We start from the raw sequence: 26,149 nt of genomic DNA, 5'->3' as shown, positions 1-26,149 counted from the left end.
TTGGAACCAGTAAAGGGGCAGGACAGCAGAACAGTAGCCACAATATAGGGGGGGGGGGGGGGGGGGGGGGAAGAGAGGGGAAGGGAAAGAGGGGGAGAGGAAGGGAGGGAAAGACAGAGAGGAAGGGGGGAGGTAGGGAGCGAGAGGAAGGGGGGGGGGGGGGGGGGGCGGTAGAGCGCGAGAGGAGGGGGGGGGGCGGTAGAGAGCGAGAGGAAGGGGGGGCGGTAGAGAGCGAGAGGAAGCGGAGATGGGGGGGTAAAGAGATAGGGAGGGGGGGTAGAGAGAGATTAAAAATAACAGTTAATGGTGCTGAATAATATGGTGTGTGCCAATCCTCCCCAACAGAACATTCTGATTACGATTTCAAAATGGCCCAGTATCTGGAATATTTTACATTTTTGTGAAATGTTTAATTGAACCTTTATTTAACTAAAGAAATCAGTTAAGAACAAATTATTATTTACAATGGCGGCCTACCGGGGAACAGTGGGTTAACTGTCTCGTTCAGGGGCAGAACGACAGATTTTTACCATGTCTGCTCGGGGATTCGATCCAGCAACCTTTCGGTTACTGGCCCAACCACTTGGCTACCTGCCGCCTCAAATTACTGGACTCGGTTGTGTCTATCCCTGAATTCAGTCAGTAAGTTTTCGAATAAAATGCTTCAGCACAACATGTTAACACATTTTAAAAACAGATTAATACATTACCTTGTCGAGTAAAGGTATAAATAGAGCGTAATCATGAAGTTAGTGTTCTGTTCGCTCAATCCGTTTCTGTTCAGTGGAGGTTAATTCCCGAAAGAAATCGGTCCGTGTATTGTCCGTTCATTGGTTATACCATTGAAATCAGGAAGTGAAAAACCGAAATCGTTCATTTGATCACCTACGGCTGTACGCGCGCCCAGCAGACATTATGATAACTTTTCCGTGCGTTTCTGCCAATTATGCAACGTCAGGGCATTGCTTCACTTAAAGTAATATAACACTAAAATGTTCACGTCATTGTTTTTTTGTTGTTTTCTATCATATCGTATATTGAATGAAGATGTGACAAACAGGCCTACAATAGCCTACTATAATATCTAGCCTGGGCTACTCAATAACATAAAATATGTATTTGACATTATTTGTTTAAAATGTTTACAGCACATGACATCAGGAATGTTATGTTCAAAACCTCTAAAAATTATATCAGGTTAGAATCTCAAAGATATGCAATTAGACCAATTTAGCTCAAAGTAAGTTTTGGATATGATGACAGTGAGTCAGTCACTGCACCTTTACCTCCACCCTGTATAAGCTCACTGAAAGGATGCCATCACTTCAGAATGAAACGAAAGCCTAATGGGCTCGAGTTGTAGGCCTGAAGTTCTATTTGGCATCCAGTCTGTTATGGATAGGGAGAATAGAGCTCGCCGGCTTGTAGTCCTAACAACTGGAAATGAGTTACCTCTGGTTAATTCAGCCATTCCTATGGGGAAAATAATAGGGTTTTGGGATAAACGATGAAAATAAGGTCTGAGGTTAACACAGACTCTTATATATTTTGTTTTATGAGATAATCAATCATGACCTTTAGGTATTATGTTCTTTATGTGCTTTTTTAAAATGACATAAATGCTTACAAATTCACAAGTGACGGTAGCTGATAAAAAATGATCTCATAGAACAAAACGTATAAAATCTCATAAGCCTGTGTTCCCACAGACCTTATTTTCCGAGTTGATCTAAAAACCCTCCAAAAACTCCATTCATTTTCCCATAGGCTTTGTCCACCGAACCATGGCAGAGTTAGGGCCCACAAAAATACGCCATTACTATTTCTCTCTATGTGTAGCTAGACACCATTTCCTGTCAATGGGTAAGCATCAATTGACTCTGTCTGGTTACCATCAATATAAGAACCATAATTTATTGCGTTTTCAACAAATTACAACGTGACAGATTACAGTTGGCAATTTAAACATTTTATTCCAACATTGCCATTTGAATTTTAAACAATGTACAGTAGTATTTAGACAACAGAAAAAAACATTGCCTGAAATTCTAAAATGTTCCACTGAATGCAGTAAAAAAGAATATACACAGGAATATCACAAATCCCAAAACTGCATAGGTTGAGGAGAAAGACCCAAAGAACCCAATGGAGACATGTCCTTGGTTTTTCAAGATGATGGAACAATGGGGATTACATTAGGATTAAGACAACAGCCTAGTCAATCTGCTGCTCCATATGTTCACAGGACATAAAATAACAAGTCATATTAATAATAGCATACTTATAGAAGATTAATAATTCATGTCTGAGGAAAAACAGTGTAGGCATTTATAGTGGTTTATGAAATGTTGGCATTCTCCAGGAGTTAGTCTTACCTAAATACAAAAGGTTGCATTTATAATGTAAGTCTTCTATCCACAGTACATCAGATGTCTTCTATAAAAACACTGTCATTCGTTGTAACAATAACAGAGGAATAGTTCGCAAACCAGCCTCCCAATCAATGTCCTTAGAAATAGATGTCGACATGTAAATGTACAGTTGTGGCCAAATATATTGGCACCCTTGCACTTCTCTTAAATAATTCCCAATTTCTTCTCAATTTTTTTTAAATAAAACATTTAGTAACCACTAACTCAACATTGCAGAACCAATTATATTTTTGTAAACTTAAGTTTACAATTTAATTTAATAAAGACAAATGGCATCGACTAAATTGTCACCCATAGCTAGTACTTGGTTGCACAGACTTTGGCCAATATAACTGCAGACAAACACTTCTTGTAGCCACCAATGAGCTTGCTGCACCTTTCAACTGGCAATTTGGCCCACTTTTCAGCAGCAAACTGCTGTAATTCTTCAATATTTGAGGGGTGCCCTCAAACAAATGCTGTTTTCAGATTTTGCCATAGGTTTTTGATGTTTCAGATCTGGACTCTTCTTCGCTGGCCACTCCAGAACAGTTCAGCATCCCTTCTTAACCATTCCTGGATGCTTTGTGATGTGGGTGTTTGGGGTTGTTGTCCTGCTGGGAAGACCCAGAACTTTCAATGGAGACCCAATTTTTGGACAATGGGTTGAACGTGGAACAAAAAACCAACCTGATAACCTCTAGTGCCAAAGAGCTCCGATTTTGTTTCATTGGTCCACAGAACATTTCCCCCAGGATTTATGCTCTTTTAGGTGGATCTTTGTTCAATAGGGCTTTCTTTTGTCTCTTTCAGCAGTGGGGTCTTTCTATATTTACCAATGACCAAGTTAAGCATTCAAAGAAAAAAAACTCCCTAATATCAATTATATGGGAAGGTTTAATCATACTGGGGGATTGTGTACTGGGGGACTTGAAAGTGTGCAAGACATCATGAAATCAAGGTGTTTTGGAGTGCAATGTTCGAAAAACTGTCTCTCTGATAAATGTTGTGGGATGTGGGTCATCCAGTATGACAACCACAACAAACACAGATAAAAAGCACAAAGAAGAAACGCTGGACTGCCCTGGAGTGGTTAGTCAAGAGTCCAAATCTGAATCGCATCCATAACCTACTGCAAAAGCTGAAATCATCAGTTGGTGGAGGGCACCCATCAAACATTAAAGAATTAGAGCAGTTTGCTGCTGAAGAGTGGGCCAAATTGCCAGTAGATAGATGCAGCAAACGACAAGAAGCCTTTGTTGGCAATGGCTGTGCAACCAAGTACGAGCTAGGTGACAATTTGTCAATACCATTTTTATTTTCTAAATTAAAATTGTTTAAAAAAGTTTGCAAAAATGAAATGGGTTCTGCAATGTTGAAAATCCAATAACAAGTTGTGAAGACCAATCTTTTTTTAAATTTAAACTTATTTAGGAAGAAATAGGGAATAAGTTAAGAAAAGTGCAAGGGTGCCAATATATTTGGCCCCAACTGTATGATTCAGTTTTGATAGCAGTTGAGCAATTGAGTTGACTACAGTTTTTGATAGCAAAAATATAATCAGAGACACCTTTATAGGTTATATAAAAAGGTCTTCTCTTATTCTGACCAGATGAAGAGATTGTTTTCAATACGAGTCATTGTTTATTTTTTTGATTGCAGAGTACCACAGAGCTTAGTTTTACAGATAGATGGACACAATATGAACACAACGTATAAAGATAAAAGTGGAACAAATAAGGATGTAATTATATAAAGAAAATACACCACTTTCTTCACCAAAAGATGTACCATAGACATGATGGCCAGTGGTAGAATGATGCTGAAAATAGACAAGACAAACCAAAAGTATCTTTAAAAATTAATAAATTACCAACAGGATATATACAAAAATATTAGCAATGAGGATATTTATGTACAATTTCCCAATGACCGTGGATATTCAAAATGCCAATTCAGCTTCCCAAGCCACTAGAAAGCTCAGTCCTCATATCTTCAGAATCATCTCTCCATCATTCAATGAAAACAAAACCACATTAATTACCTCCAAAATGACCAGCAGCTGCACTGATAACACTTTTCAAATAATATATTGTGAAAGGTCTTTACTCCTTTACTGAAAATAACTGAAAACCATTGCAGAACATTGACTGGGTTTTAATCTGAATGTTTGAACAACCAAAGACTTAAAATGCATTCCTTATATATTGGATGGAAAATGGATGGTATTATTAGGTATGCAGTACACAAGTGTTGAGCATGATTCACAAATAAGTTGATTATCATTGAAGTATATAATTACAGGAAAACGCTTATTGAACTTCGTAGATATAAAAAGTTAATCAAGAGTAATAAAAATACACTTTAAACAATAGAAGAGAGTAGAAAATAGTTGTTTTGATCATTGGCACAAAAACATTGCAGCAGGATTCATGGTCCCAGTCCTGAGAGGAGACTGTGTTCATCAGTAGCCTTTTGTCTTCTTCTAGAAAAGTTGCAAATAGAGAATGCAAATAAACAAACAAATCATTCCCATCTCCTCTTCTTTAGGGGTGCCTGAAGAGGTGTTCCATGTATAGAAAGTCTCTGCGAAGTCGAAGTGCCGCCCACCTCGGCCAACTTCTCAAACTGTCAGTAGTACCATAAATGCTTAGTCAAGAATGGCTACAATGTAGAGGAGAAATATTCACCTGAAATGCCTGTGACCTGATAATAATGTCAAATATTCCAGTTATTCAGGTTTGATAACTAAATTAATCAAAAACACAACATACAGTAAGTGATATCCTGAAAAAAGTACCCCTCAGAGTTACTTCTCAAGCAGACTGTGGGTATAGATTGGAAGACAGTGCCCAGCATACCACAACAAGAAAACATCCTCATTATAGAAAGGAACCAATTGGAATATGAGAAGTCAGTCGATTATTTAGCCCTCCAAAGGTGTAGCTATAAAGAGATGCATTGAAGTGGTGCATACAGTAGGTGGCTACTCGTGTCAAATGTCTGATGATGCGTTTGGAGTTACCGCACAACGTCAATAGGAGCATACAGTAACTGACAGGCATGAACACAACTCAAAATTAACCAGTAGATTCCTACTGTCCTGTTCAAATCAGAAGGATATCAATAAGATAACTAAATCATGATATCATCACAATGAATAATGCTAATGGTAGTAATGAGTGTGTGTGTGGCCATTGGTAGTTCAGTTCCAGGTGCACAACAGAGGTCAGAGCTTCAGAGGTTAGTGTGGTTGTATCCAGAGCACTGTTCCTCTCTTCCACCCTGAGCCCTGCTACAGCACTACAGGTTCTCTCCAGGCTGGTACTGGGGCTCAGTGGAGGTGAAGTAGTCTTCCAGGAAGCCCTGCAGGTACTCAAAGGTGGGCCGCTCCTCGGCGTCCTTCCTCCAGCAGGTCAACATGAGGTCGTGGAGGGACTCAGGGCACTCAGCTGGACAGGGCATCCTGTAACCACGCTCCACCTGGTCCAACACCTCCCGATTCACCATGCCTGGGCGAGGGAGTTGGAGACAGAGAGAGAGGGTAGAGGGAGAGAGAACACCAACATCAATATACAGGGACCACTCGCAGGCACAGAATGATTACCCCAAAGATACTCAGATACTCAAGATACTTCATGGTTTCAAAGGATAACAGTGTCATCACATAGGAAGTCTTGCTTGCCAGCATTGTGCATCTTTGGCAAGAAGTCAAGGAATGTGCTCTGAGAGGGATAAGCAATTCGATTAAATATGGGATCTGTTAACTAAGTGACATTATAGAAGAGTCATGGTAGCTACCTGGATATGGTACTCTGCCTTTAGTGGCCAGCTCGGTCAGCAAGACCCCGAACGACCAGACGTCAGACTTGATAGTGAAGCGGCCATACAGCGCAGCTTCAGGGGCTGTCCACTTGATGGGGAACTTTGCTCCTGCAACAAGAAAGAGAGACACACATTAAACTAGAGACATCTCAGTAACATCTGAGGACAGCATTCCAATTTGTCTGGAAACTAAAAAGATTAAGAGTGAGGTGAGAGAGACAATAGAAAGAAAGAGAGAGATGGTAATCCACGCCCTCTAGTGGTCTTACCCTGCCTGGCGGTGTACTCGTTGTCTTCTATGAGGCGGGCCAGGCCGAAATCAGCCACTTTACACACCATGTTGTCTCCCACTAGGATGTTGGCAGCCCTGAGGTCTCTGTGAACGTAGTTCATCCTCTCTACGTACGCCATCCCTGAGGCAATCTGAAGAGGAGACAGGTTTAGCTTTGATTGACAGTGTGTCTGTGTGTGTGAGAGAGAAGGGGTATAATTTGACTAGACAGTATTTTCTATATCTAAACTCTCTTACCTGTGAGGCCATGTCTACCAGCTGAGGAAGGCGGAGCATCTTGCCCATGTCTCCCTTCAGGAAGTCCAATAAGCTCCCTTGTCCCATGTACTCAGTTACAATATAGATGGGTTCTTCAGACACCACAGCATAGAGCTGGACAAGCTTCTCATGTCGCAGCTTCTTCATGACCTGAGCCTCCTGGAGGAAGGCCTCGGGGGACATGGTACCCGTCTTCAGGGTCTTGATTGCTACCCGCGTCGTACCATTCCACGTGCCTTCACAGACAAAGGTTACACAGTTATGTCGTTGAAGTTCCAATCAGATCATGTTTTTTTAAATAATGCCAACTGCCAAGGAAAATGTTTTGATGCAATGATTAATGCACTCTATAGACATTTGAGGTCCTCTACATGGCAATTCCCCCTGCTTTGTCAGATCAGTTTAGGGAGTCGGCTGAAGATCAGGAGAATCACACTGATTCCTACAGTAGCTGATTAAATCCCAAAGACAGTAGTGATAGTGGAGAGAGACTGTCTTACCCATCCAGACCTCTCCGAAGCATCCCTGTCCCAGTTTGAGGTCGAGGCGGAGGGAGTCCCTGGGGATCTCCCAGGCATCACGTGCTAGGCCCTGGGTCTGAGGCTTCAGTACGGGACACACCTCTGTCAGACAGTGGCACAGTCCGTCTGCATGCTCTGAGAGGAAGGGAAGGAAACATGGTGAGCTTCAATATCATCTTCTGGTAGTGTTACTGTTAGTTGTTCTTCACATGTACAGCAGTAGAGTTTCCATTTTCTATTTTAATTTAGAAAGAATGACTCACTGTGGTAGTGTGCGACAAGCTGCTGTAGGTTGTTAAACTGAGTGCGTGAGGTGATGTAGAACCCTCCACTGTCCAGCTTCCTGATCTTGTAATGTTTCACGTTCAGCCCTTTAGTGTTGTCATAGTCCAAGACTGACAGACAGTAGGCACCTGGGGAGGGGAACATAAGAGAGGAAATCAGTAAAGAAAGCAAGATAACCTTGGAGTGGAAATATTGCTTCCTCCTTTATTATTCATTCCATTAGCTGATGCCTTAGGAGACTTCTAGTCTTCCTGAGTTCCAAAGGAAGAGTAGTTTGAATGGGTCCTTTTGTGTTGATAAGTTCCTTTCCCTTGTGACAAGTCCCACAAAAACTAAGTAGTAGCCAGTCTCTCACCAGAGGGCAGCACCAGCCCAGTGAGCCAGCCTGATGATTGAACTCAAAGCCTGGGAATTCTCCCCTCCTTCCCTCTGTTTGAACTAGGCGGTAGGGCTTGTGGTTCTCGAACAGAGCCAACATGATTCCTTATTCTACATGTTATCGCGAGGCATGTTTGTTCTACATAACATATTTCTATCTGAACACTTGTTCCCCTCCGTTTTTCCCTGCTGAACACGCCCCTAGGTCTACAATGACCTACTTCTGTCCCACTCAGTCACCGAGGCCCCCCCACTGCTCCCACTCAGCTACCAGCAGGGTATCCCCCCCGTTCCCCTTTTTACCCTCCCTCTCTACGTTGAGCTTGGCCACGCACGCACACAGACCATGGAGAGTGTGTAATATTACCATGGCAGTGCAGTATCAGAGGCATCACATCTAACCTTTCCCCAGTTGTCCTAATGCTTCACTGTCTAAAACAGCATTCATCTAGCAAACAACACAGCAAGGCACAAGAACTAGAACAGTGAGGAACAATGTCTTATCAGACAGTGCACTGTTTTTTCATTTGTCAATTTTAAATTAAGATGTGCTTCCCCAATCTCTATTCTTATCTTACAAATCAGTTTTTTATTGATAAAAAAAGCTGCAAACAGCTACTTCAAAAGAACATGTTTACACAGCTACACCGCTTCATCCCAAGAAAAAGGACAATGCCAATGGGCCGGCATTCCAGTGTGGTCTTAATTGTCAGTAGAGACGCTTTGTGATGTGTTTTCACTGGAGATGCTAGCCTTAGACACTCACCTTTGGTGGTCTCGCTCTCTCTCACCAAGAACGTTCCTTTCCTGTTCTCCAGACCCAACAAGAGCCGCTCCGAATCGCGACGTGTGATCTTCCCAAAATACCACCTAGGGAAGAGAGGGGAGAGAGCACGAGACACGGGGACCAGGTTGAGAGGAGGGGAAAAGGTGTGTCTTTGTGAGAGAGAGGGAGAGAGAACCGCCCGTGCTGGTTTCTGAAAATAAGTGACTTGTAAACTCCTTCTGTGCATGCCCCAATCAAATAAGTATTGCATTCCGATTACTTCCCCTTACCTGGAAGCCATAGGCAATCTGAGATGACTGGTAGGATAAAGGTAAGAAATGGAATCATTACACAGTTTGTTTGTGTTATTGTAATGTGTGTCTATGCATGTCAGCTTGTACAGTATGTACGCCTTCAAGGTGCATTCCATTTTCAATTAAATACATAGAGAGAGAAGAAAAGGCCGGAAGGATAAATAGATAAGAGAGAGAGAGGGAGGGATTTACTCTTCTGCCTGGATGGAGTCGGAGGGAGCCACATAATTGCTGGGGATGTAACCGCTTTCTCCCGTAGTCAGAGATCGAGCCAGCCACCAGTCCCCTTCTCTGTGGAGACAAGGATAACAGAATATCACTGGCGTTCTACTTTACACAGAGGGATTCTACTTCACTTGGAGTGATTCTAAAGAAAAACGAACACACATTCCTCATGAGTAGACTCAACAACAGGAGGAGATTATTTACAATATCCATAGATTACAGGGCGGTTTCCAGGACTGGTCCTAGGAAATCAGCCCTACAACTACTAGGAATACTAATGGAATGGATCCACAAGGGATTCAAACACCAAAGTGCACTGCGACACAATTAACCAAATGCAGGGAAGTTATCATCATGTGAACCAGCTACTATAATGCGTTAGTGACATGAACACACTGAGACACAAACACACATAGTACATTCACAACGGGACACACACACACAGTACATTTACATGAAGGACACACAAAGACAACATAAGCATCACTAACCTGCTGTTCAACTTTCTCCTAAATACAATTATGAAGGTATGCGATGGAGAAATAGTTTGGGGAGATAGAGAGGAGATGCGAAGGGGGTGGGTTGGGTTAAAAAAAAAGAGACAGAAAGCGTGTTAGCAAAGTCGATTTGTAGAGATACAGTGAACAGAACAGAAGACTCATTACAACAGTAGTTATCCACCACACCCTCATCCCAACACTACAGCGGAAGCTATAGGCCTAGCTCACCATTAAACCAGAAGTTGGTCTAAAGCTTTCACATCAAAGCAGGGTTTTCATTGATTTTATAGACAGAAGAGATTAAAAGTAGCAATATTTAAAACAGAGAACAGAAGAGGTGATTTGAAGCACAAAAATGTGGTGTAGACCTAATATCAATTTCAAGAAAGCCTAATGATACATATCAAGTGCAGAAATCATAACATTTTACATTGACATATTAGTAATTTAGCAGACGCTCTTATCCAGAGTGACTTTAAGGAGCAATTAGCGTTAAGTGCCTTGCTCAAGGGCACGTCAACCAATTTCGAACCATCGACCTTTCAGTTACTGGCTCTTAACCGCTAGGCTACCTGTCGCCCCTAAGCTACCTAAAACTAAGACAATGGGTTTGGGTCATAAATAAGAAATGATAATGAAACATTCTCTGTTTTTATCATCTCAGGGGGGTTCACTAGTTTTATGTGTTTGACCTGGGTAACACTGTAGGTCCTGTGTGGCTCAGTTGCTAGAGCATGTTGCTTGCAACGCCAAGGTTGTTCGATTCCCACGGGGGACCAGTACGAAAAATAATTAAAATGCACGCGCTCACTACTGTAAGTCGCTATAGATAAGAGCGTCTGCTAAATTACAAAAAAATATAAAAATGTAAACACTAAGAGTAAAGAAGCATCAGCTTCAGTGGTGAATATTATTATTATTATAATAACAACAACAAACTATCATTATATTGTCCTCAGCTCAGGCCTTCTAGGTCAACACTTGTTATAGCTGCAGTATTGGGGGCTCACTAGAATAATATGGTCCACTGCACTTCTATTGATCAGAGACGCATCACAGACTGACTCCCTATGATTGGGTTACATTATCAGACTGAATGAACAGTCATTTGAACAAGTACATTTTAGTTATTAAGCAGAAACTCTTATCAAGCAATCAGTGCATTCAACTAAGGTACAACAAAAAAAAAGGGGCTAGTTGCAACAAAATAAATATCAGCCTCCAAGTAGAAGCACCAGTGAGACATACAGCTGTGCTTTTGTGAATGAGAAAAAAGTACATCTACAACAAAACCCTGTCAGCTCACACAAAACAGATCCTTATGAAGGGAGTCTGTTCCTATGGTTACAGGCTGTACAGAGGGGGGACTGACACGCGGTTTGGGGGCAGAACAGCCAGCCAGCGCAGTGAGAGGAGTCATGCAGAGTACAGTGTGTGTATACAATGGGTGGATCGAATCCTGAATGTTGATTGGTTAAAAGGGCATTCCAGCCGGTGTCTATTCCACAAGTTACCACCTGCTAAATCTATGACGTTAAAATTACGTTAAAATGCCTATTTACTCTGTTCCATCTGACTGCGCAATCCACAGTCTCATCAGCCCAGCCAGGCAATTTATAAACTTGATCTCCACTATAAAAAGCATCTAGACATTATCTCACATTTATTTTATACTAAATCAGATCAAAGTTTATTTGTCACGTGCACCTTACAGTGAAATGCTTACTTACAAGCTCTAACCAATAGTCTAAAAAAGGTATTAGGTGAACAATAGGTAGGTAAAGAAATAAAACAACAGTAAAAAGACAGTCTATATACTGTACAGTAGCGAGGCTATAAAAGTAGCGAGGCTACATACAGACACCGGTTAGTCAGGCTGATTGAGGTAGTATGTACACGTAGATCTGGTTAAAGTGACTATGCATATATGATGAACAGAGAATAGCAGTAGCATAAAAGAGGGGTTGGCGGGTGGTGGGACACAATGCAGATAGCCCGGTTAACCAATGTGCGGGAGCACTGGTTGGTCGGCCCAATTGAGGTAGTATGTACATGAATGTATAGTTAAAGTGACTATGCATATATGATTAACAGAGAGTAGCAGCAGCGTAAAAAGAAGGGGCACACAATGCAAATAGTCTGGGTAGCCATTTGATTACCTGTTCTTATGGCTTGGGGGTAAAAACTGTGGAGAAGCCTTTTTGTCCTAGACTTGGCACTCCGGTAACATTTAGTTTTCAAACCTTGCTGTCCGTCTCTACAACATTTGCAACATTGTTTCAATATTCAAATTTGATCTCCAGCTGTCGCATAGTAATGAACGTGATGAGACAGACATGCAGGCAGCTTTTTGAAGTGCAGTAAGTTAGCAGTCTTTCCAGCTTCAGTTTGAAGTGATTGTGTTAGCTGTGTTGTTGGCTAGCTCCTCTGAACAGTGTCCTGACAAGAGAGCACATTTTCTATGCCAGGAGAAATCGCGCCTCATTAGCTCCTTGTTATGGATGTCTCCAAATAAATGTCAATAGAAAACAGCTTAAACAAATGCAAATGCAGCTACTGTTTTTATTCTGGCTGCACTGTTCGACGTGACTGTAAGTTAGCCGTAGTTGGCTAGCTAGCAAGCAAGGGATAAGAACGTTGCCAGCCATTATGGCAACAGAAAACATTTAGAACAAACAACTGGGTCGCGTCCAGATACAGAACAAAAAGACTGAAAGTATCTGTCAACCGAACGGATGGAAGGAAGAACAATCAGCCGGCTGGGGTAGCAACCCTAGATGTGTCGGGACTATATCTTGTGGAAGGATGAAATAGTATGAATAAATTATCACTTTTAATGAAAATAGGTCAATCATTATTTGAATATGTTGGTAAACTGTTGTATAAAAGTGATAATGCCCTTGAAGCTAGTGTTTGGAGTATATATTGGCACGGTTCCAATATATCCTCCAAACACCGGCTTAACTCTATTTCTTAAACTGCATTGTTGGTTAAGGGCTTGTATGTAAGCATCTTACGGAAAGGGCTACACCTGTTGTATTCAGCGCATATAAAAAAAAATACAATTTGATATGCGTCTATCCATGTAGGTGTGACATCATCCTCATCCCAGTGTGTGTGGTGTTGCCTCACGTGTTGTTCACTATCTGTAGCCGCTCGCCCTTCCTGAAAGACAGATCAGAGGCAGTGCGAGACTCGTAGTCATACAGCGCCACGAACGTAGTCACTCCTCCTGTGGGGGAGAGAGCAGACAGACACTTATCTCAAGGGAGAGGGTCATGAAATATTAAGTGATATAGCAATACCATGTTTAAAAATACACCATATGTACGATTCAGATATCCCAGAGTAAACTGTGTTTCAAATTGTACTAAATAAGATTTGCATATACTAGTCAGTAGCATCAAATATATGGCATCCAATGGAGCTTGAGACGTTTTATATAATAATAATTCCTTTAATGAAATTAATAATGTATTTCTATGTTAATAATGTATTTCTATGCCATACTAGGTTATTAGTGGGGTATCTGGGCCCTAGTGTCTTACCTGCAAGTGTCCCTCTGTTAGGAGACGTGACGCTACTGGTGGACTCTGCACCCCCAAACAGGGCCAGCTCCGGGGTATTGGTCAGGGGCTGAGTGGGCTGGCGTGTCCCGTCCACTGCAGGGTTCCGATTGGATGTGAGGGTGTGCTGGGCAGGGCTGAAGTTGAGGCTACCAGCCCCTCCTCCCGAGCTGACGTCTTTGGGCTTGCTTTTGGTTCCCCCCATGGCCTAGACCTATAAGACAAACAGACAGACGAATGAGCTTCTGCAATTCAATAAAAAAATATATACTAAAAGTGTCTATTGAAATAGAACACAGTTCGCTAGGCTTAGAATAGCTACAGTATTTTTTGCAAACTACCCTCTCACACTAGGCCTCCCCTCCTAGGCAGCTTAGCCGAGGGCAGGGCCAAGAGTGGAAACTGAAGTACATGTGAAGTCATACAGTTGCTATTTTCTAACCAGAGCAATACAGTATCATGTGCAGTAATCATACATGCTAAACCTAAGCTTCCCTAAGGATGGGCTTGTAGCTGCCACTCCTTAGCTACCACATAGGAATCCATGGCTGAGACCCTGCCCCACTCCCATCCTCCTTATACCGGTCCCACCCCCATCCTCCCATCCACCTGTCCCACCCCAATCCTCCATATACCTGTCCCACCCCATCCTCCACATACCTGTCCCACCCCATCCTCCACCCACCTGTCCCACTCCCATCCTCCACCCTCCTGTCCCACCCCCATCCTCCTTATACCTGTCCCACCCCCATCCTCCAGTCACCTGTCCCACCCCATCCTCCAAACAACCTGTCCCACCCCATCCTCCATTTACCTGTCCCACCCCCATCCTCCACCCACCCACCTGTCCCCTTCCCATCCTCCATATACCTGTCCTGTCCCACCCCCATATATCTGTCCCACCCCCATCCTCCATTCACCTGTCCCACCCTCATCCTCTATATACCTGTCCCCCACCATCCACCCCCTGCCACCACAGCAAACAGAGATGTTTCGTCCCCCCCCAAGAGAGATGATTGAAAATGAAATGCATGACATGGTGTTACAGAAATGACAATGCTCAAGAGCATGCTAGGTGAGCAAAAACTCAGCTACTAAAGTACAGTGCATTCGGGAAGTATTCAGACCCCTCGACTTTTTCCACATTTTTTTTAGGTTACAGCCTTATTCTAAAATTGATAAAATAATTCCCGCCCACACAGCATGATGCTGCTACCACCATGGTTCACTGTAGGGATGGTGCCAGGTTTCCTCCAGACGTGAGGCTTGACATTCAGGCCAAAGAGTTGAGACTTGGTTTCATCAGACCAGAGAATGGTCAGAGTCTGTAGGTGCCTTGACAAACCCCAGATCTGTGCCTCAACACAATCCTCTCTCTGAGCTCTATGGACAATTCCTTCGACCTCATTGCTTGGTTTTTGCTCTGACATGCACTGTCAACTGTGGGACCTTATATAGACATGTGTGTGCGCCTTTCCAAATGATGTCCAATCAATTGAATTTACCACAGGTGGACTCCATGTTGTAGAAATATCTCAAGGATGATCAATAAAAGCAGGATGCACCTGAGATGAATTTCGAGTCTCATAGCAAAGGGTCTGAATAAGGTATCGTTTTTTTTCTTGTCATTATGGGGTATTTCTTTTCTTTATGTAGATTTCTGAGGATTTTTATTTGTATTTAATCCATTTTAGAATAAGGCTGTAACCTAACAAAATGTGGAAAAAGTCAAGGGGTCTGAATACTTTCCCAAGGCACTGTATATATGGACATGGCTGTGTAGGCCATCATGGCTGTCATCATAGCGTTGTACCACTGTGTGGCCTTCAGTATTCAGTGGCAGAGCACACATTGTTCTCCGCCATCGTGGTTTTGCAATGGCACTACAACACTAGTCGATAGTACAAGGTGCAGTCCTCAATAGCTTATTAATGAGTCAGGATCAATAGACTCCCTCCCAGTCAGATCAAAGGGCTGGTTGTACAGTACGATACCCAACCTAACCCCTTATTCACACCCTCCTACCACCCAGTGAAGTGTGACCTGGTGCCGTGTCATCTCTCGAGCTTATTTGCTCCAGATGAATGATGTGATCATGTTGCCCGAGGTGACTAAGTCCATCCGGCCATGCGGCTACATATGGGCTCATAAACATAAAAGGCAAGAGTTCAATTGAGCATAAATATTTACACGTTGCTGAATCAGTGCGCATATGTACTGTAGCAGCTGTACACAAAACAGTTCTCTTGAGATAAAGATGTTCTCAATGAGAATAACCTAAGAGTATACCAATGACAACTGAGGAGTGTTTACACTATTTAACACACAATTAAAGGGATACATCAGGATTTTGGTAAAATACCTAGTCAGATGAACTCGTAGATACCATATTTATGTCTCTGTATCCAGTATGAAGGAAGTTAGAGGCAGCTTCTCAAGCTAATGCTAACTAGCGTTAGTGCAATGACTGGAAGTCCCTGGGTATCTGCTTGCAACTTCCTTCAAACTCCACTCAGAGACATAAAAATGTTATCCACTAATTCATCTAACTCTGGGGAAGTAGATAGTCATTGCCAAAATACAGAAGTTTCCCAAAGTAAGGTGCTAAGATCACTTGAAGACTCTTGCTCTCTACTCCTCCTCAGTGTCCTGCCTGTATTCTTAGAGACTCCAGTTATAAACACATGAAGCATTTCAGTCTTCTCTAATCCCAGTTTAGTGCACGAAATCATTACACCAGGATAATTTAGGGACCCAACCCTCCACTACTGTCATGGATGGATATAGGCCTAGCAGTAGGGGTTTGCTACAGATAGATACTAATTTGGAGAGGAGAGGCAGGGATGTTTTTTTCAAAGTCCTAGCAGTAGTCACCTAAACTAGAAAGTGTCATGTTGACTAGTAATAAGGTAGCGTAGGTAATTACTGGTGGCGTTTTTTGTGTTGCTTTTGCTTGTCTGGGGGGTCAGCTATTCCTTTGACCTAGAACAGACATCTCTATGGTTATGGTAGCAGTAGGTGGGCTAATTTAACTAGGCAAGTCAGTTAAGAACAAATTAATTTACAATGACGGGCTAGGAACGGTGGGTTAACTGCCTTGTTCAGGGGCCGAACGACAGATTTTTACCTTGTCAGCTTGGGGATTCGATCTTGCAACCTGGCCCAAAGCTCTAACCACTAGGCTACCTGCCACTCCTAGTGATATTCATTACTAGTACTATTCATACTAATGAGGCTACAGCCAAGGGCTGTGAGTCATGGAATTTGAAATGAATTTTTACAGCAGAAACGGACTTAACCGCACGAATGCCCGGCCCGTCTTCAGCCAGCTGTTCGTGCCACACAGTTTTTATTTTTAGACGGCCTTCATCTGTAACCGCCGGTTACACGGTTATTGTGCCAGCCCTACTACAGCTACTTTCAATTTTGTGGATCTAACTATGGAGTCAGTCAGTTAGTGTGGTACTGGTCTCATTCAACAGACTGACATATGTCTTACTGGAAGCCTGCTAAGCTAAAGCAAGAAAGCAAGGCTGAGACAGAGAAAGCAAGGCTGAGACAGAGAAAGCAAGGCTGAGACAGAGACAGCAAGGCTGAGACAGAGACAGCAAGGCTGAGACAGCAAGGCTGAGACAACAAGGCTGAGACAACAAGGCTAGGCTAACGCTTCGAACACACCGATAGCATCAATGCGCAAAATAGTACGAAACATCATCATATGTACGCAACAAAAGTTCAACATTCACTTTCTGCTACCATTTCGGTCAAGCAGTCTACACATACATTTTGACGCATACGTTCGATAAATCCAACGTATGCACCATACAGAACGCACTGCATCTGCCTCTGCAATGCAATGCTGCAAGGCAAACGCAGCGTTTCATTGGAAATTAATGTAATTCTGGTGTACCAAAATGCAATGATGCTGTTGGTGTGTTCGAAGCGTAAGACAGCAAGGCTGAGACAGCTTCTCAGAGAGTTGCAATGTACTGAAGACATGCTGGAAAAATGTATGGCACACAAAGAATAACACCCATCTCTCAATTTGTGAGACCCATCCATGCTTCACTTCTGTTGGAGGACACACACACCTGGCAGGCAGCCAGGAGATTGGAGATGAAGGCCCCCGGAGATTGGAGACGGAGGCCCCCAGCCTCTTGCTGCTTATCAAACAGCTGAGGAGATTCCTATGGATCAGATGTACACTACAGCAGCAGCCCATCTAGCTTGCCATCCTCTGTCTTTCTCACACACAAACACCCACACAGACACTTTTCATGAGGGAGAAAAGCTGAACCAGCGGGGCTCATTACATTTCTAGTCCAGCCGGCGTCAGGGTGTGGGCGGGGGCTAGTTGTTGAGAGGGAAGGGGGGCTGGTGGGTAGAGAGAGGGGTCAAAGAGGATAGAGAGGCGGTCGATATGTCCCCCAAGGGTATGTCTGTACAACAGGATAGTTCTACTGTAAAGTAGCTAACAGTCTGGCCAGGTTAGAGAGCACACTCAGGCAGACACAAAGAGGACGGGTGGCACAGCAAGCTGGTCTTTGTGTCTTTTGTGTCTCATCCACTAGAATGGTTGCACGGTTAATAACGCATTTCCTCTCCCATCTCACTCCATCAAATAAACCCTCCATATTTCACACAACTGGCACTTTTATGATGGAGTTGTTATTTGAACGATATGTCGCAGGTATTTATTCAGCATTACAAACTGGGTGGTTTGAGTTCTGATTGTCTGACAGCTGTGGTATATCAGACCGTATACCACAGGTATGACAAAACATATATTTTTACTGTTCTAATTAAGTTGGTAACCAGTTTATAATAGCATTTAGACACCTCAGAGGTTTGTGGTATATGACCAATATACCACGGCTAAGGACTGTAACCAGGCACTAGCGTTGCATTGTGCATAAGAACAGCCCTTAGCCATGGTATATTGGCCATTACCACACCTCCTCGTGCCTTATTGCTTAAATATACATTACAGCTTGTGAATATTCTGAAACCATGTTATTTCTCAATACTAAATACTAACAGCTTTAGACTATACCAATATGAATAGCTGCTTAAAATACCATGTGATTACATTTTTTTCTCCCTATTTTCCGATAAAATAAAACAGAATTTCATCCCATTAATATCTAGCCAGTGGTGTTCTATCACAATACTCCAAAACAAAACTCCAACAAAGCTTGTTTGTCAGATCTGACCAAATCTACCCATGTCTCAGACAGCTGAGTAAAGTCTCTAAGTCTTGGCTCTGGGGCATTCCACCCATCCTCGATTACACTACTGGTCAAACAAACAAGTCTATTGTCAGCTCACACTCACAGCAAACCCTGCAATCAAACACAATATGCCTGATTCACATCATATACATCCTACCCGAACCACACTGTGCTGGGTCGGCCCTACTGTATGGTTTGAATCAGGCTGCACTGTGCTGGCTCGGCCCTACTGTATGGTTTGAATCAGGCTGCACTGTGCTGGGTCGGCCCTACTGTATGGTTTGAATAAGGTTGCACTGTGCTGGGTCGGCCCTACTGTATGGTTTGAATCAGGCTGCACTGTGCTGGGTCGGCCCTACTGTATGGTTTGAATCAGGCTGCACTGTGCTGGGTCGGTCCTACTGTATGGTTTGAATCAGGCTGCACTGTGCTGGCTCGGCCCTACTGTATGGTTTGAATCAGGCTGCACTGTGCTGGGTCGGCCCTACTGTATGGTTTGAATCAGGCTGCACTGTGCTGGCTCGGCCCTACTGTATGGTTTAAATCAGGCTGCACTGTGCTAATGCGCAAGACACTGTGCTTGCTACGGAACGAGGTCGACCAAAATCTTCTCATCACACACCGCCTCTCCACAGATGACAGCCACCGGGAAATATGGAAATGAATAATTAAAGTGATGAAGCGACCACCATGTTTGGGCGGGAAAAGGAAAAAAAGAGAGAGAGAAATAGGGGGAGAGAGAGAGAGATAGCGAGAGGCAGAAACACACAGAGAGAGCGTGCGCGTGCGTGTGAGAGAGACACAGCGAGAGAGAGAGAGAGAGGCAGCAAGACAGACAGAGAGAGACAACAAAGGGCGAGAGGCAGAACTATACCACCCAGATTCTGCCTTTCTGTGTGATAAACCAGTGAGGTCTAGTCTGTGCCTCATTGGGTCTAATAAGCCTGAGGTAACTAAGCACTCAGCACCTGCTCCACCCACTACAAGGCAGAAATAAACCCAGCAAAACCCCTCTGGCAACAAGGCATGGGGGGGATGATGGATTTGCTTAATTATGCACAAGAAACCAGCAACGGATACAAAATCCTTCAAGTCTCATGGGCTTTGGCTGAACAGGGGAATCATCTTTTAATTTAGCTGCCAGGTTGTCTTTTGTATATTCCATTTTTTTTCCCACTCTCATTTTTATGTTTCTTCTGAAAGGATAACAAAGTTAATCTCTGAATAAGAAACAGACAATTCAAAAGCTATTGTGTCATTCATCTATTTAAGACGGTGCATTAAATCACTTCTTTGTATGAACATTTCCTATTAATTCAATAACATTTCCCTGATGAATTCAGTTAATGTTTCTGTAAAATAAACCCCTTTTTGATCATCAAGCAGTCTTCATTTACTCATAAATAGTGGTCCTGTGTAACACCAGGGTTGTGGGTTTGATTCTCGCTGGGGCCACCCAAATGAATTTGTATGCACATTTGTAAGTCGCTTTGGAGAAAATAGCATATGACATATTCTTATATTATGAAAGTAATAAAACAACATGCAGACTTGATTCTATTTGTGCAGGCTAAGATTGAACCCCTATAACCAACTAAAATGATGATAGGCTGTTGACAGTAAGTGAGAATGTTTAAGCCAATATTTACATAGTAATGCACTCTCATTCCAGTGAAAGGAGAATCACCTGTGGGAAAATAGAGACAGAACTTCAAAGGGAGCCCCCCCCCCCAAAAAAAGCTGTCATTGTGGCCTTGCTGTGACAGTGGTGAGGTTTGACATTAAAGCCCCATCCTATCCACTAGCCTTCCTACCGTAGTAGAGTCCTCCCATCACACCTGTGACAGAACAACAGGTTGGCGAGATAGCCATCACATTTATAATGCATTTGCATGAGTCAGACATCAAACATTGTTTTAATATGCTGTATGCATCGGAGTCCTGGACAGCTCTGCAGTCTGTACTGAGGCTTTTAGGATCAGGCCAGGAAACACAAACATGTACTCTAGATTTGCTTCTTCCTTCTCTTAGCGTGCAACTTATAGTACATCTAACCACACAGGTTCTAGACAACAAATCAACATACAGAATGACTCTGTCCTGTTACATAACATGTGACCTGCATCCCAGGCTACTACCATCGTTATCAGCTGGAGACAAGTCTGAGCCACAGGTATACTCAACAGGCATGCTAAAGAATCAAATTCAGAGAAAGACATCAAAAACTGAGGTTAGAAGGGTTAGGTTTCATGTCATTGCTCAATGTTCTTATTTAGGCGGAAGGTAAAAATCAACTTCTAGAGAAGAAGAGTTGAGGGGGAGCAGGTAGACTAGCGGTTAAGAGTGTTGGGCCAGTAACCAGAAGGTTTCTGGTTTGAATCCCCAAGCAGACCGGGTGAAAAATTTGCCGATGTGCCCTTAAGCAAGGCACTTAACCCTAATTTTGCCTGTAAGTCGCTCTTGATAAGAGCATCTGCTAAATGACGTAAACGTAGGGGGAGGGCATCAAGTGAACAAAGACTAGGCCGCATTAAACCTGAGGGGTGTACTATGACACGAGATAGCAAGCTAACTTTGGTGAACTAACTCCTCTGAGTTCAACTCAACTCGGGATAACAGTTGACACGAAAGTGGCTAGCTTTATAGAATCCTAAGTAAATCTAGCTAGCATCGTAGAATACCCCAGTGGGGCTGTGTCAGAAAAGTTTACTAACCATAAAATCCTTGCTTTCTCCAGTCCTTGTTTCCTCCATTGCATGCTCAAAGTTAATTGGATGAGGTCCGAGGGAGGAACCATTGACCTCGTCCAAAGCACTTTGAGAGGAATTGAAAACAAGGACAGAGGAAACAAGGATTTGATGTTTTCAGACCCAGCCCTCAAAATCAGGCCTTAGAAGTATTCCTTCATCTTAATGCTCTCTATGTAATTACTCCAGGGAAAGCAGGAAAAGTGGGAGGCTTTGGCCTTGGCCCTCCCTGCGTCACTGCCCACCGATTGCAGCCCTAATCCAGCCGCTTGTTCTCCCCAGATTATCAACATCAATTCCGTAATTGCATTTGGATATACCGTGATGAAGTTCCATCTGGGGAGTCAGGACTAGATGTAACTGAACAACATTGGTTACAATATATTTTAAAGGACCGGATTCAGACCTCTTGACTTTTTCTACATTTTGTTACTTTTCAGTCTTATTCTAAAATGGATTAAATAAATAAAAAACTCAATCTACACACAATACCCCATAACGACAATGTAAAAACAGATTTTTTTAGTTTTTTTTTGCAAATGTATTAAACATAAAGAACATAAATACCTTAATTACATAAGTAGATTTTGCTATGAGACCCAAAAGTGAGCTGAGGTGCATCCCGTTTCCATTGATCATCCTTGAGATGTTTTAATTGACTGGACATGATGATCTGGAAAGACACACACCTGTCTATATAAGATCCCACAGTTGACAGTGCATGTCAGAGCAAAAACCAAGCAATGAGGTCGAAGGAATTGTCCGAGACAGGATTGTGTTGAGGCACAGATCTGGGGAAGGGTACCAAAACATTTCTGCAGCATTGAAGGTCCTAAAGAACACAGAGGCCTCCATCATTCTTAAATGGAAGAAGTTTGGAACCACCAAGACTCTTTCCACAGCTGAACGTCCAGCCAAACTGAGCAATCAGGGGAGAAGGGCCTTGGTCAGGGAGGTGACCAAGAACCCAATGGTCTGACAGAGCTCCTCTGTGGAGCTGGGATAACCTTCCATCTCTGCAGCACTCCACCAACCAGGCCTTTATGATAGAGTGGCCAGGGGAATGCCACTCCTCAGTAAAAAGGCAAATGACAGCCCACTTGGAGTTTGCCAAAAGGCACCTAAAGGCTCTCAGACTATGAGAAACAAGATTCTGTGGTCTGATGAAACCAAGTCTCAACTCTTTGGCCTGAATGCCAAGCATCACGTCTGGAGGAAACCTTGCACCATCCCTACGGTGAAGCATGGTCTGGGAGACTACTAAGGATCGATGCAAAGATGAAAAGTACAGAGAAATCCTTGGTGAAAACCTGCTCCAGAGCACTCAGGACCTCAGACTGGGGTGAACGTCCCTAAGCACACAGCCAAGACAACGCAGGAGTGGCTTCGGGACAAATCTCTGAATGTCCTTGAGTGGCCCAGTCAGAGCCCGGACACGGCCCCGATCGAACATCTCTGGGGAGACCTAAAAATAGCTGTGCAGCAGCACTCCCCATCCAACCTGACAGAGCTCGAGAGGATTTGCAGGGAAGAATGGGAGAAACTCTCCAAATACAGGTGCGCCAAGCTTGTAGCGTCATACCAAAGAAGACGAGGCTATAATCACTGCCAAAGGTGCTTCAACAAAGCATTGAGTAAAGGGTCTGAATACTTAAGTAAATGTCAATTTTATTTTTTATTAAGTATCAAACATTTCTCAAAACCTGTTTTTGATTTGTCATTATGAGACATTGTGTGTATATTGATGAGGAAAAATACCAATTTAATCCATTTTAGAATAACCTAACAAAATGTGGAAAAAAGTTGAGGGGTCTGAATACTCACTGCAGGCAGCTACTGCAGCCGAGCACATATCTCATCCTGCCTAGACAAATCCATCTGCTGCAGTGTGCTAAATATGGGCAGGCACCCGACATTAAATCTCCCCTACAGACTCCAGAGCTTGGACTCAGTCAGAGAATTCATTAAGTAACTTAAGTCGTGCTTATCCTGCTCAGACAGAGAGCTGCTCTGGTTCATAGCCCTTAACAAAGTTCAGTTACAGAATGTGGGTTTTTCGTTTATTTTCCCCACAAACAAGAAGATTTTTTCTACTATTTCTAATTTTTTTCCCTCTTTGCATTGTTGGGAAGGGCCCGCCCATAAGTAAGCATTGCACTGTTAATCTACGAAGCACATGACAATTTTTATTTGATTTGAAATGGTTAAATGTCACGCAGTGTTTAACACATCCCTCCTCTATTTGATTCAGCCAACCTACACCTCGGTAACAGGACCTAGCCTACCTCCACTATGCACGCGTCCTATCCAGTAAACCATTAATAGGCAAATTATTTCTGTGTAGTTTCAATGGAGTCCATCCACACACACCATTTAACACTCTCAAGCTTGTTGTGTTCAAACTATTTTCATGTGATAGTGTGTGTGTATCAAGTCAAACCAGGAACACTCAAAGCCAAATAGCTCTCCCATGTTTGGAAGGGCCAAAGGTAAACCTCCACCAACAGGGAGAGGAGTACACTGGCTGCTAGTGAGTGTTGAACTGAGGACAGCAGGGCTGTCAGCCCAGAAAGAGACCCTCCTCTGCTCTCCAATCACTGAGAGACACCAGGTCAGAATGGGGAGTTAGTGGAGCCAATATTTACCTCTCCACACAGAACACACCAGCCGTTGCCATGGAGATGATTCCTCGCATTCCACAAGCAACGGCTCTGATGCACTTGTACGCTCACACTTATTTGTCAGAGAAACGTGCAGAAAACGGTAGCAAGCTTCTCAGATAAAGAGAAAAACACAGCCTTCATCCTTTTTTCATTTTCACTCTTAAGAGGCTACTGTACTGTGGTTCTTAATAGGATCAGAGCCTGTGAGTCCTGATCCCTTCCACTGTTCAAGTGTGTGTGTGTCAGCAGCACTGATACTTCTGCTTTACCCAATCTAAGTTCATATCACTAACTATTTTCAAAACAAAACATCCATTCAGTGTTACCATAAAAAAGTCCCACTGCCCTCAAAAAAGGCTGAGGCTGATTGGTCTTAAAACCCTCTCCCTCCACAGGCAGGTTACATATTTACGACTTGAAAATCAACAAACGAGCCACTGGTTTGGCAGGGTTCCAAGGTCCATGGTTTTTCTAAAGGCCTGTTATGCCCGGTGCCGAATCTCACTGCAACACATATGAAATCATTTTGGAAATGAGGCTCAACTCGAAAATATCTAGGCCATTTTGTATTAGGAGGGGATTTGTTTAGAGGACAATTCCTGTGACGTCATGAAGGGAGGGAGGAGCGTCGGGGAGGGAGGGAGTGCTGAATGAACCAAAACAGAAGTGAATGTTGAAGTCTCAAAGTTAACTTCACATCAAGCAACAAAAAAGTTAGATATTTCTCACCATTTTCATCTTTCCCTACTTTCCTCCTTTTGCTTTCTTTAATCATTTACTTTTTTATTTTAGTCATTTAGCAGAAACTCTTATGCAGAGCGATTTACAGGAGCATTTAGGGTTAAGTGCCTTGCTCAAGGGCACAGACAGATTACTCAGTCAAGTTACTCATTATAGGACTAGAGGTTGACCGATTAATCAGCATGGCTGATTAATTAGGGCCGATTTCAAGTTTTCATAATCGGTAATTGGTTTTTGGATGCCGATTACGGCCGATTACATTGCACTCCACGAGGAGACTGCGTGGCAGGCTGACCACCTGTTACACGAGTGCAGCAAGGAGCCATGGTAAGTTGCTAGCTAGCATTAAACTTATCTTATAAAAACAATCAATCTTAACATAACCACTAGTTAACTACACATGGTTGATGATATTACTAGTTTAACTAGCTTGTCCTGCGTTGCAAATATCAATGCAGTGCCTGTTAATTTATCATCAAATCACAGGCTACTTCGTAAAATGGGTGATGATTTAACGTGTGTATTCGCGAAAAAAGCACTGTCGTTGCACCAATGTACCTAACCATTAACATCAATGCCTTTCTTAAAATCAATACACAAGTATATATTTTTAAACTTGCATATTTCGTTAAAAGAAGTTAATGTTGGCAGGCAATATTATCTAGGGAAATTGTGTCACGTCTCTTGCGCTCTGTGCAACAGAGTCAGGGTATATGCAGCAGAATCTATATGCAGCAGTTTCAGCACCTGGCTCGTTGCAAAACTGTGTGAAGAGCATTTCTTCCTAACAAAGACTGCAATTAATTTGCCTGATTTTTACATAATTATGACATAACATTGAAGGTTGTGCAATGTAACAGCAATATTTAGACTTATGGATGCCACCCGTTAGATAAAATATGTAAGGGTTCCGTATTTCACTGAAAGAATAAACGTTTTGTTTACGAAATGATAGTTTCCGGATTTGGCCATATGACATTAATAAGGCTCGTATTTCTGTGTGTTTATTGTAATCTATGATTTGATATTTGATAGAGCAGTCTGACTGAGCGGTGGTAGGGAGCAGCAGGCTCGTAAGCATTCATTCAAACAGCACTTTCCTGTGTTTGCCAGCAGCTCTTTGCAATGCTTGAAGCACAGCACTGTTTATGACTTCAAGCCTATCAACTCCCGAGATTAGGCTGGCAATACTAAAGTGCCTATAAGAACATCCAATAGTCAAAGGTATATGAAATACAAATGATATAAAGAGAAATAGTCCTATATTTCCTATAATAACTACAACCTAAAACTGCTTAACTGGGAATATTGAAGACTCATGTTAAAAGGAACCACCAGCATTCAAATGACTGCCATTATGACTGCCGAGATGAGTGCCGATGATGAGATCCTTAGACCCCTTGTTAGACCTCATGTGGCTGGAGCG

General features: G+C 42.8%; 2 protein-coding genes across 5 annotated transcripts in view; both read right to left on the bottom strand.

Moving 5' to 3' along the window:
* The window catches only part of LOC139416812 (F-actin-monooxygenase mical1-like), a 41,275-nt gene extending 40,449 nt beyond the window's left edge, over positions 1 to 826 (bottom strand). The window contains exon 1 of the mRNA XM_071165893.1: positions 711 to 826. The gene's annotated coding sequence lies outside the window, so the exon portion shown is untranslated. The remainder of the gene's footprint in view (positions 1 to 710) is intronic.
* Positions 827 to 4,035: 3,209 nt separating this feature from the next.
* LOC139416755 (proto-oncogene tyrosine-protein kinase Src) overlaps positions 4,036 to 26,149 on the bottom strand; it is a 39,082-nt gene continuing 16,968 nt past the window's right edge. The window contains exons 2-13 of one of the 4 annotated variants that reach the window (XM_071165796.1): positions 13,324 to 13,555; positions 12,908 to 13,007; positions 9,767 to 9,784; positions 9,243 to 9,341; positions 9,027 to 9,053; positions 8,737 to 8,840; positions 7,571 to 7,720; positions 7,287 to 7,442; positions 6,766 to 7,022; positions 6,506 to 6,659; positions 6,213 to 6,344; positions 4,036 to 5,923 (exon numbers count right to left, since the gene is read on the bottom strand). In XM_071165796.1, the coding sequence (XP_071021897.1) occupies positions 5,715 to 5,923; positions 6,213 to 6,344; positions 6,506 to 6,659; positions 6,766 to 7,022; positions 7,287 to 7,442; positions 7,571 to 7,720; positions 8,737 to 8,840; positions 9,027 to 9,053; positions 9,243 to 9,341; positions 9,767 to 9,784; positions 12,908 to 13,007; positions 13,324 to 13,546 (1,629 nt within the window). In that variant the 5' untranslated portion in view covers positions 13,547 to 13,555 and the 3' untranslated portion in view covers positions 4,036 to 5,714. Of the gene's footprint in view, positions 5,924 to 6,212; positions 6,345 to 6,505; positions 6,660 to 6,765; positions 7,023 to 7,286; positions 7,443 to 7,570; positions 7,721 to 8,736; positions 8,841 to 9,026; positions 9,342 to 9,766; positions 9,785 to 12,907; positions 13,008 to 13,323; positions 13,556 to 26,149 lie in introns of those variants that run through there. The other 3 variants (XM_071165797.1, XM_071165798.1, XM_071165799.1) reach the window with 3 other exon arrangements.

This window comes from Oncorhynchus clarkii, chromosome 9 (assembly GCF_045791955.1).
Source record: "Oncorhynchus clarkii lewisi isolate Uvic-CL-2024 chromosome 9, UVic_Ocla_1.0, whole genome shotgun sequence".
Classification (NCBI taxonomy): domain Eukaryota; kingdom Metazoa; phylum Chordata; class Actinopteri; order Salmoniformes; family Salmonidae; genus Oncorhynchus; species Oncorhynchus clarkii.
The sequence above is the reverse complement of the archived record's forward strand: the minus strand, read 5'-3'. Positions and strand labels throughout refer to the sequence as shown.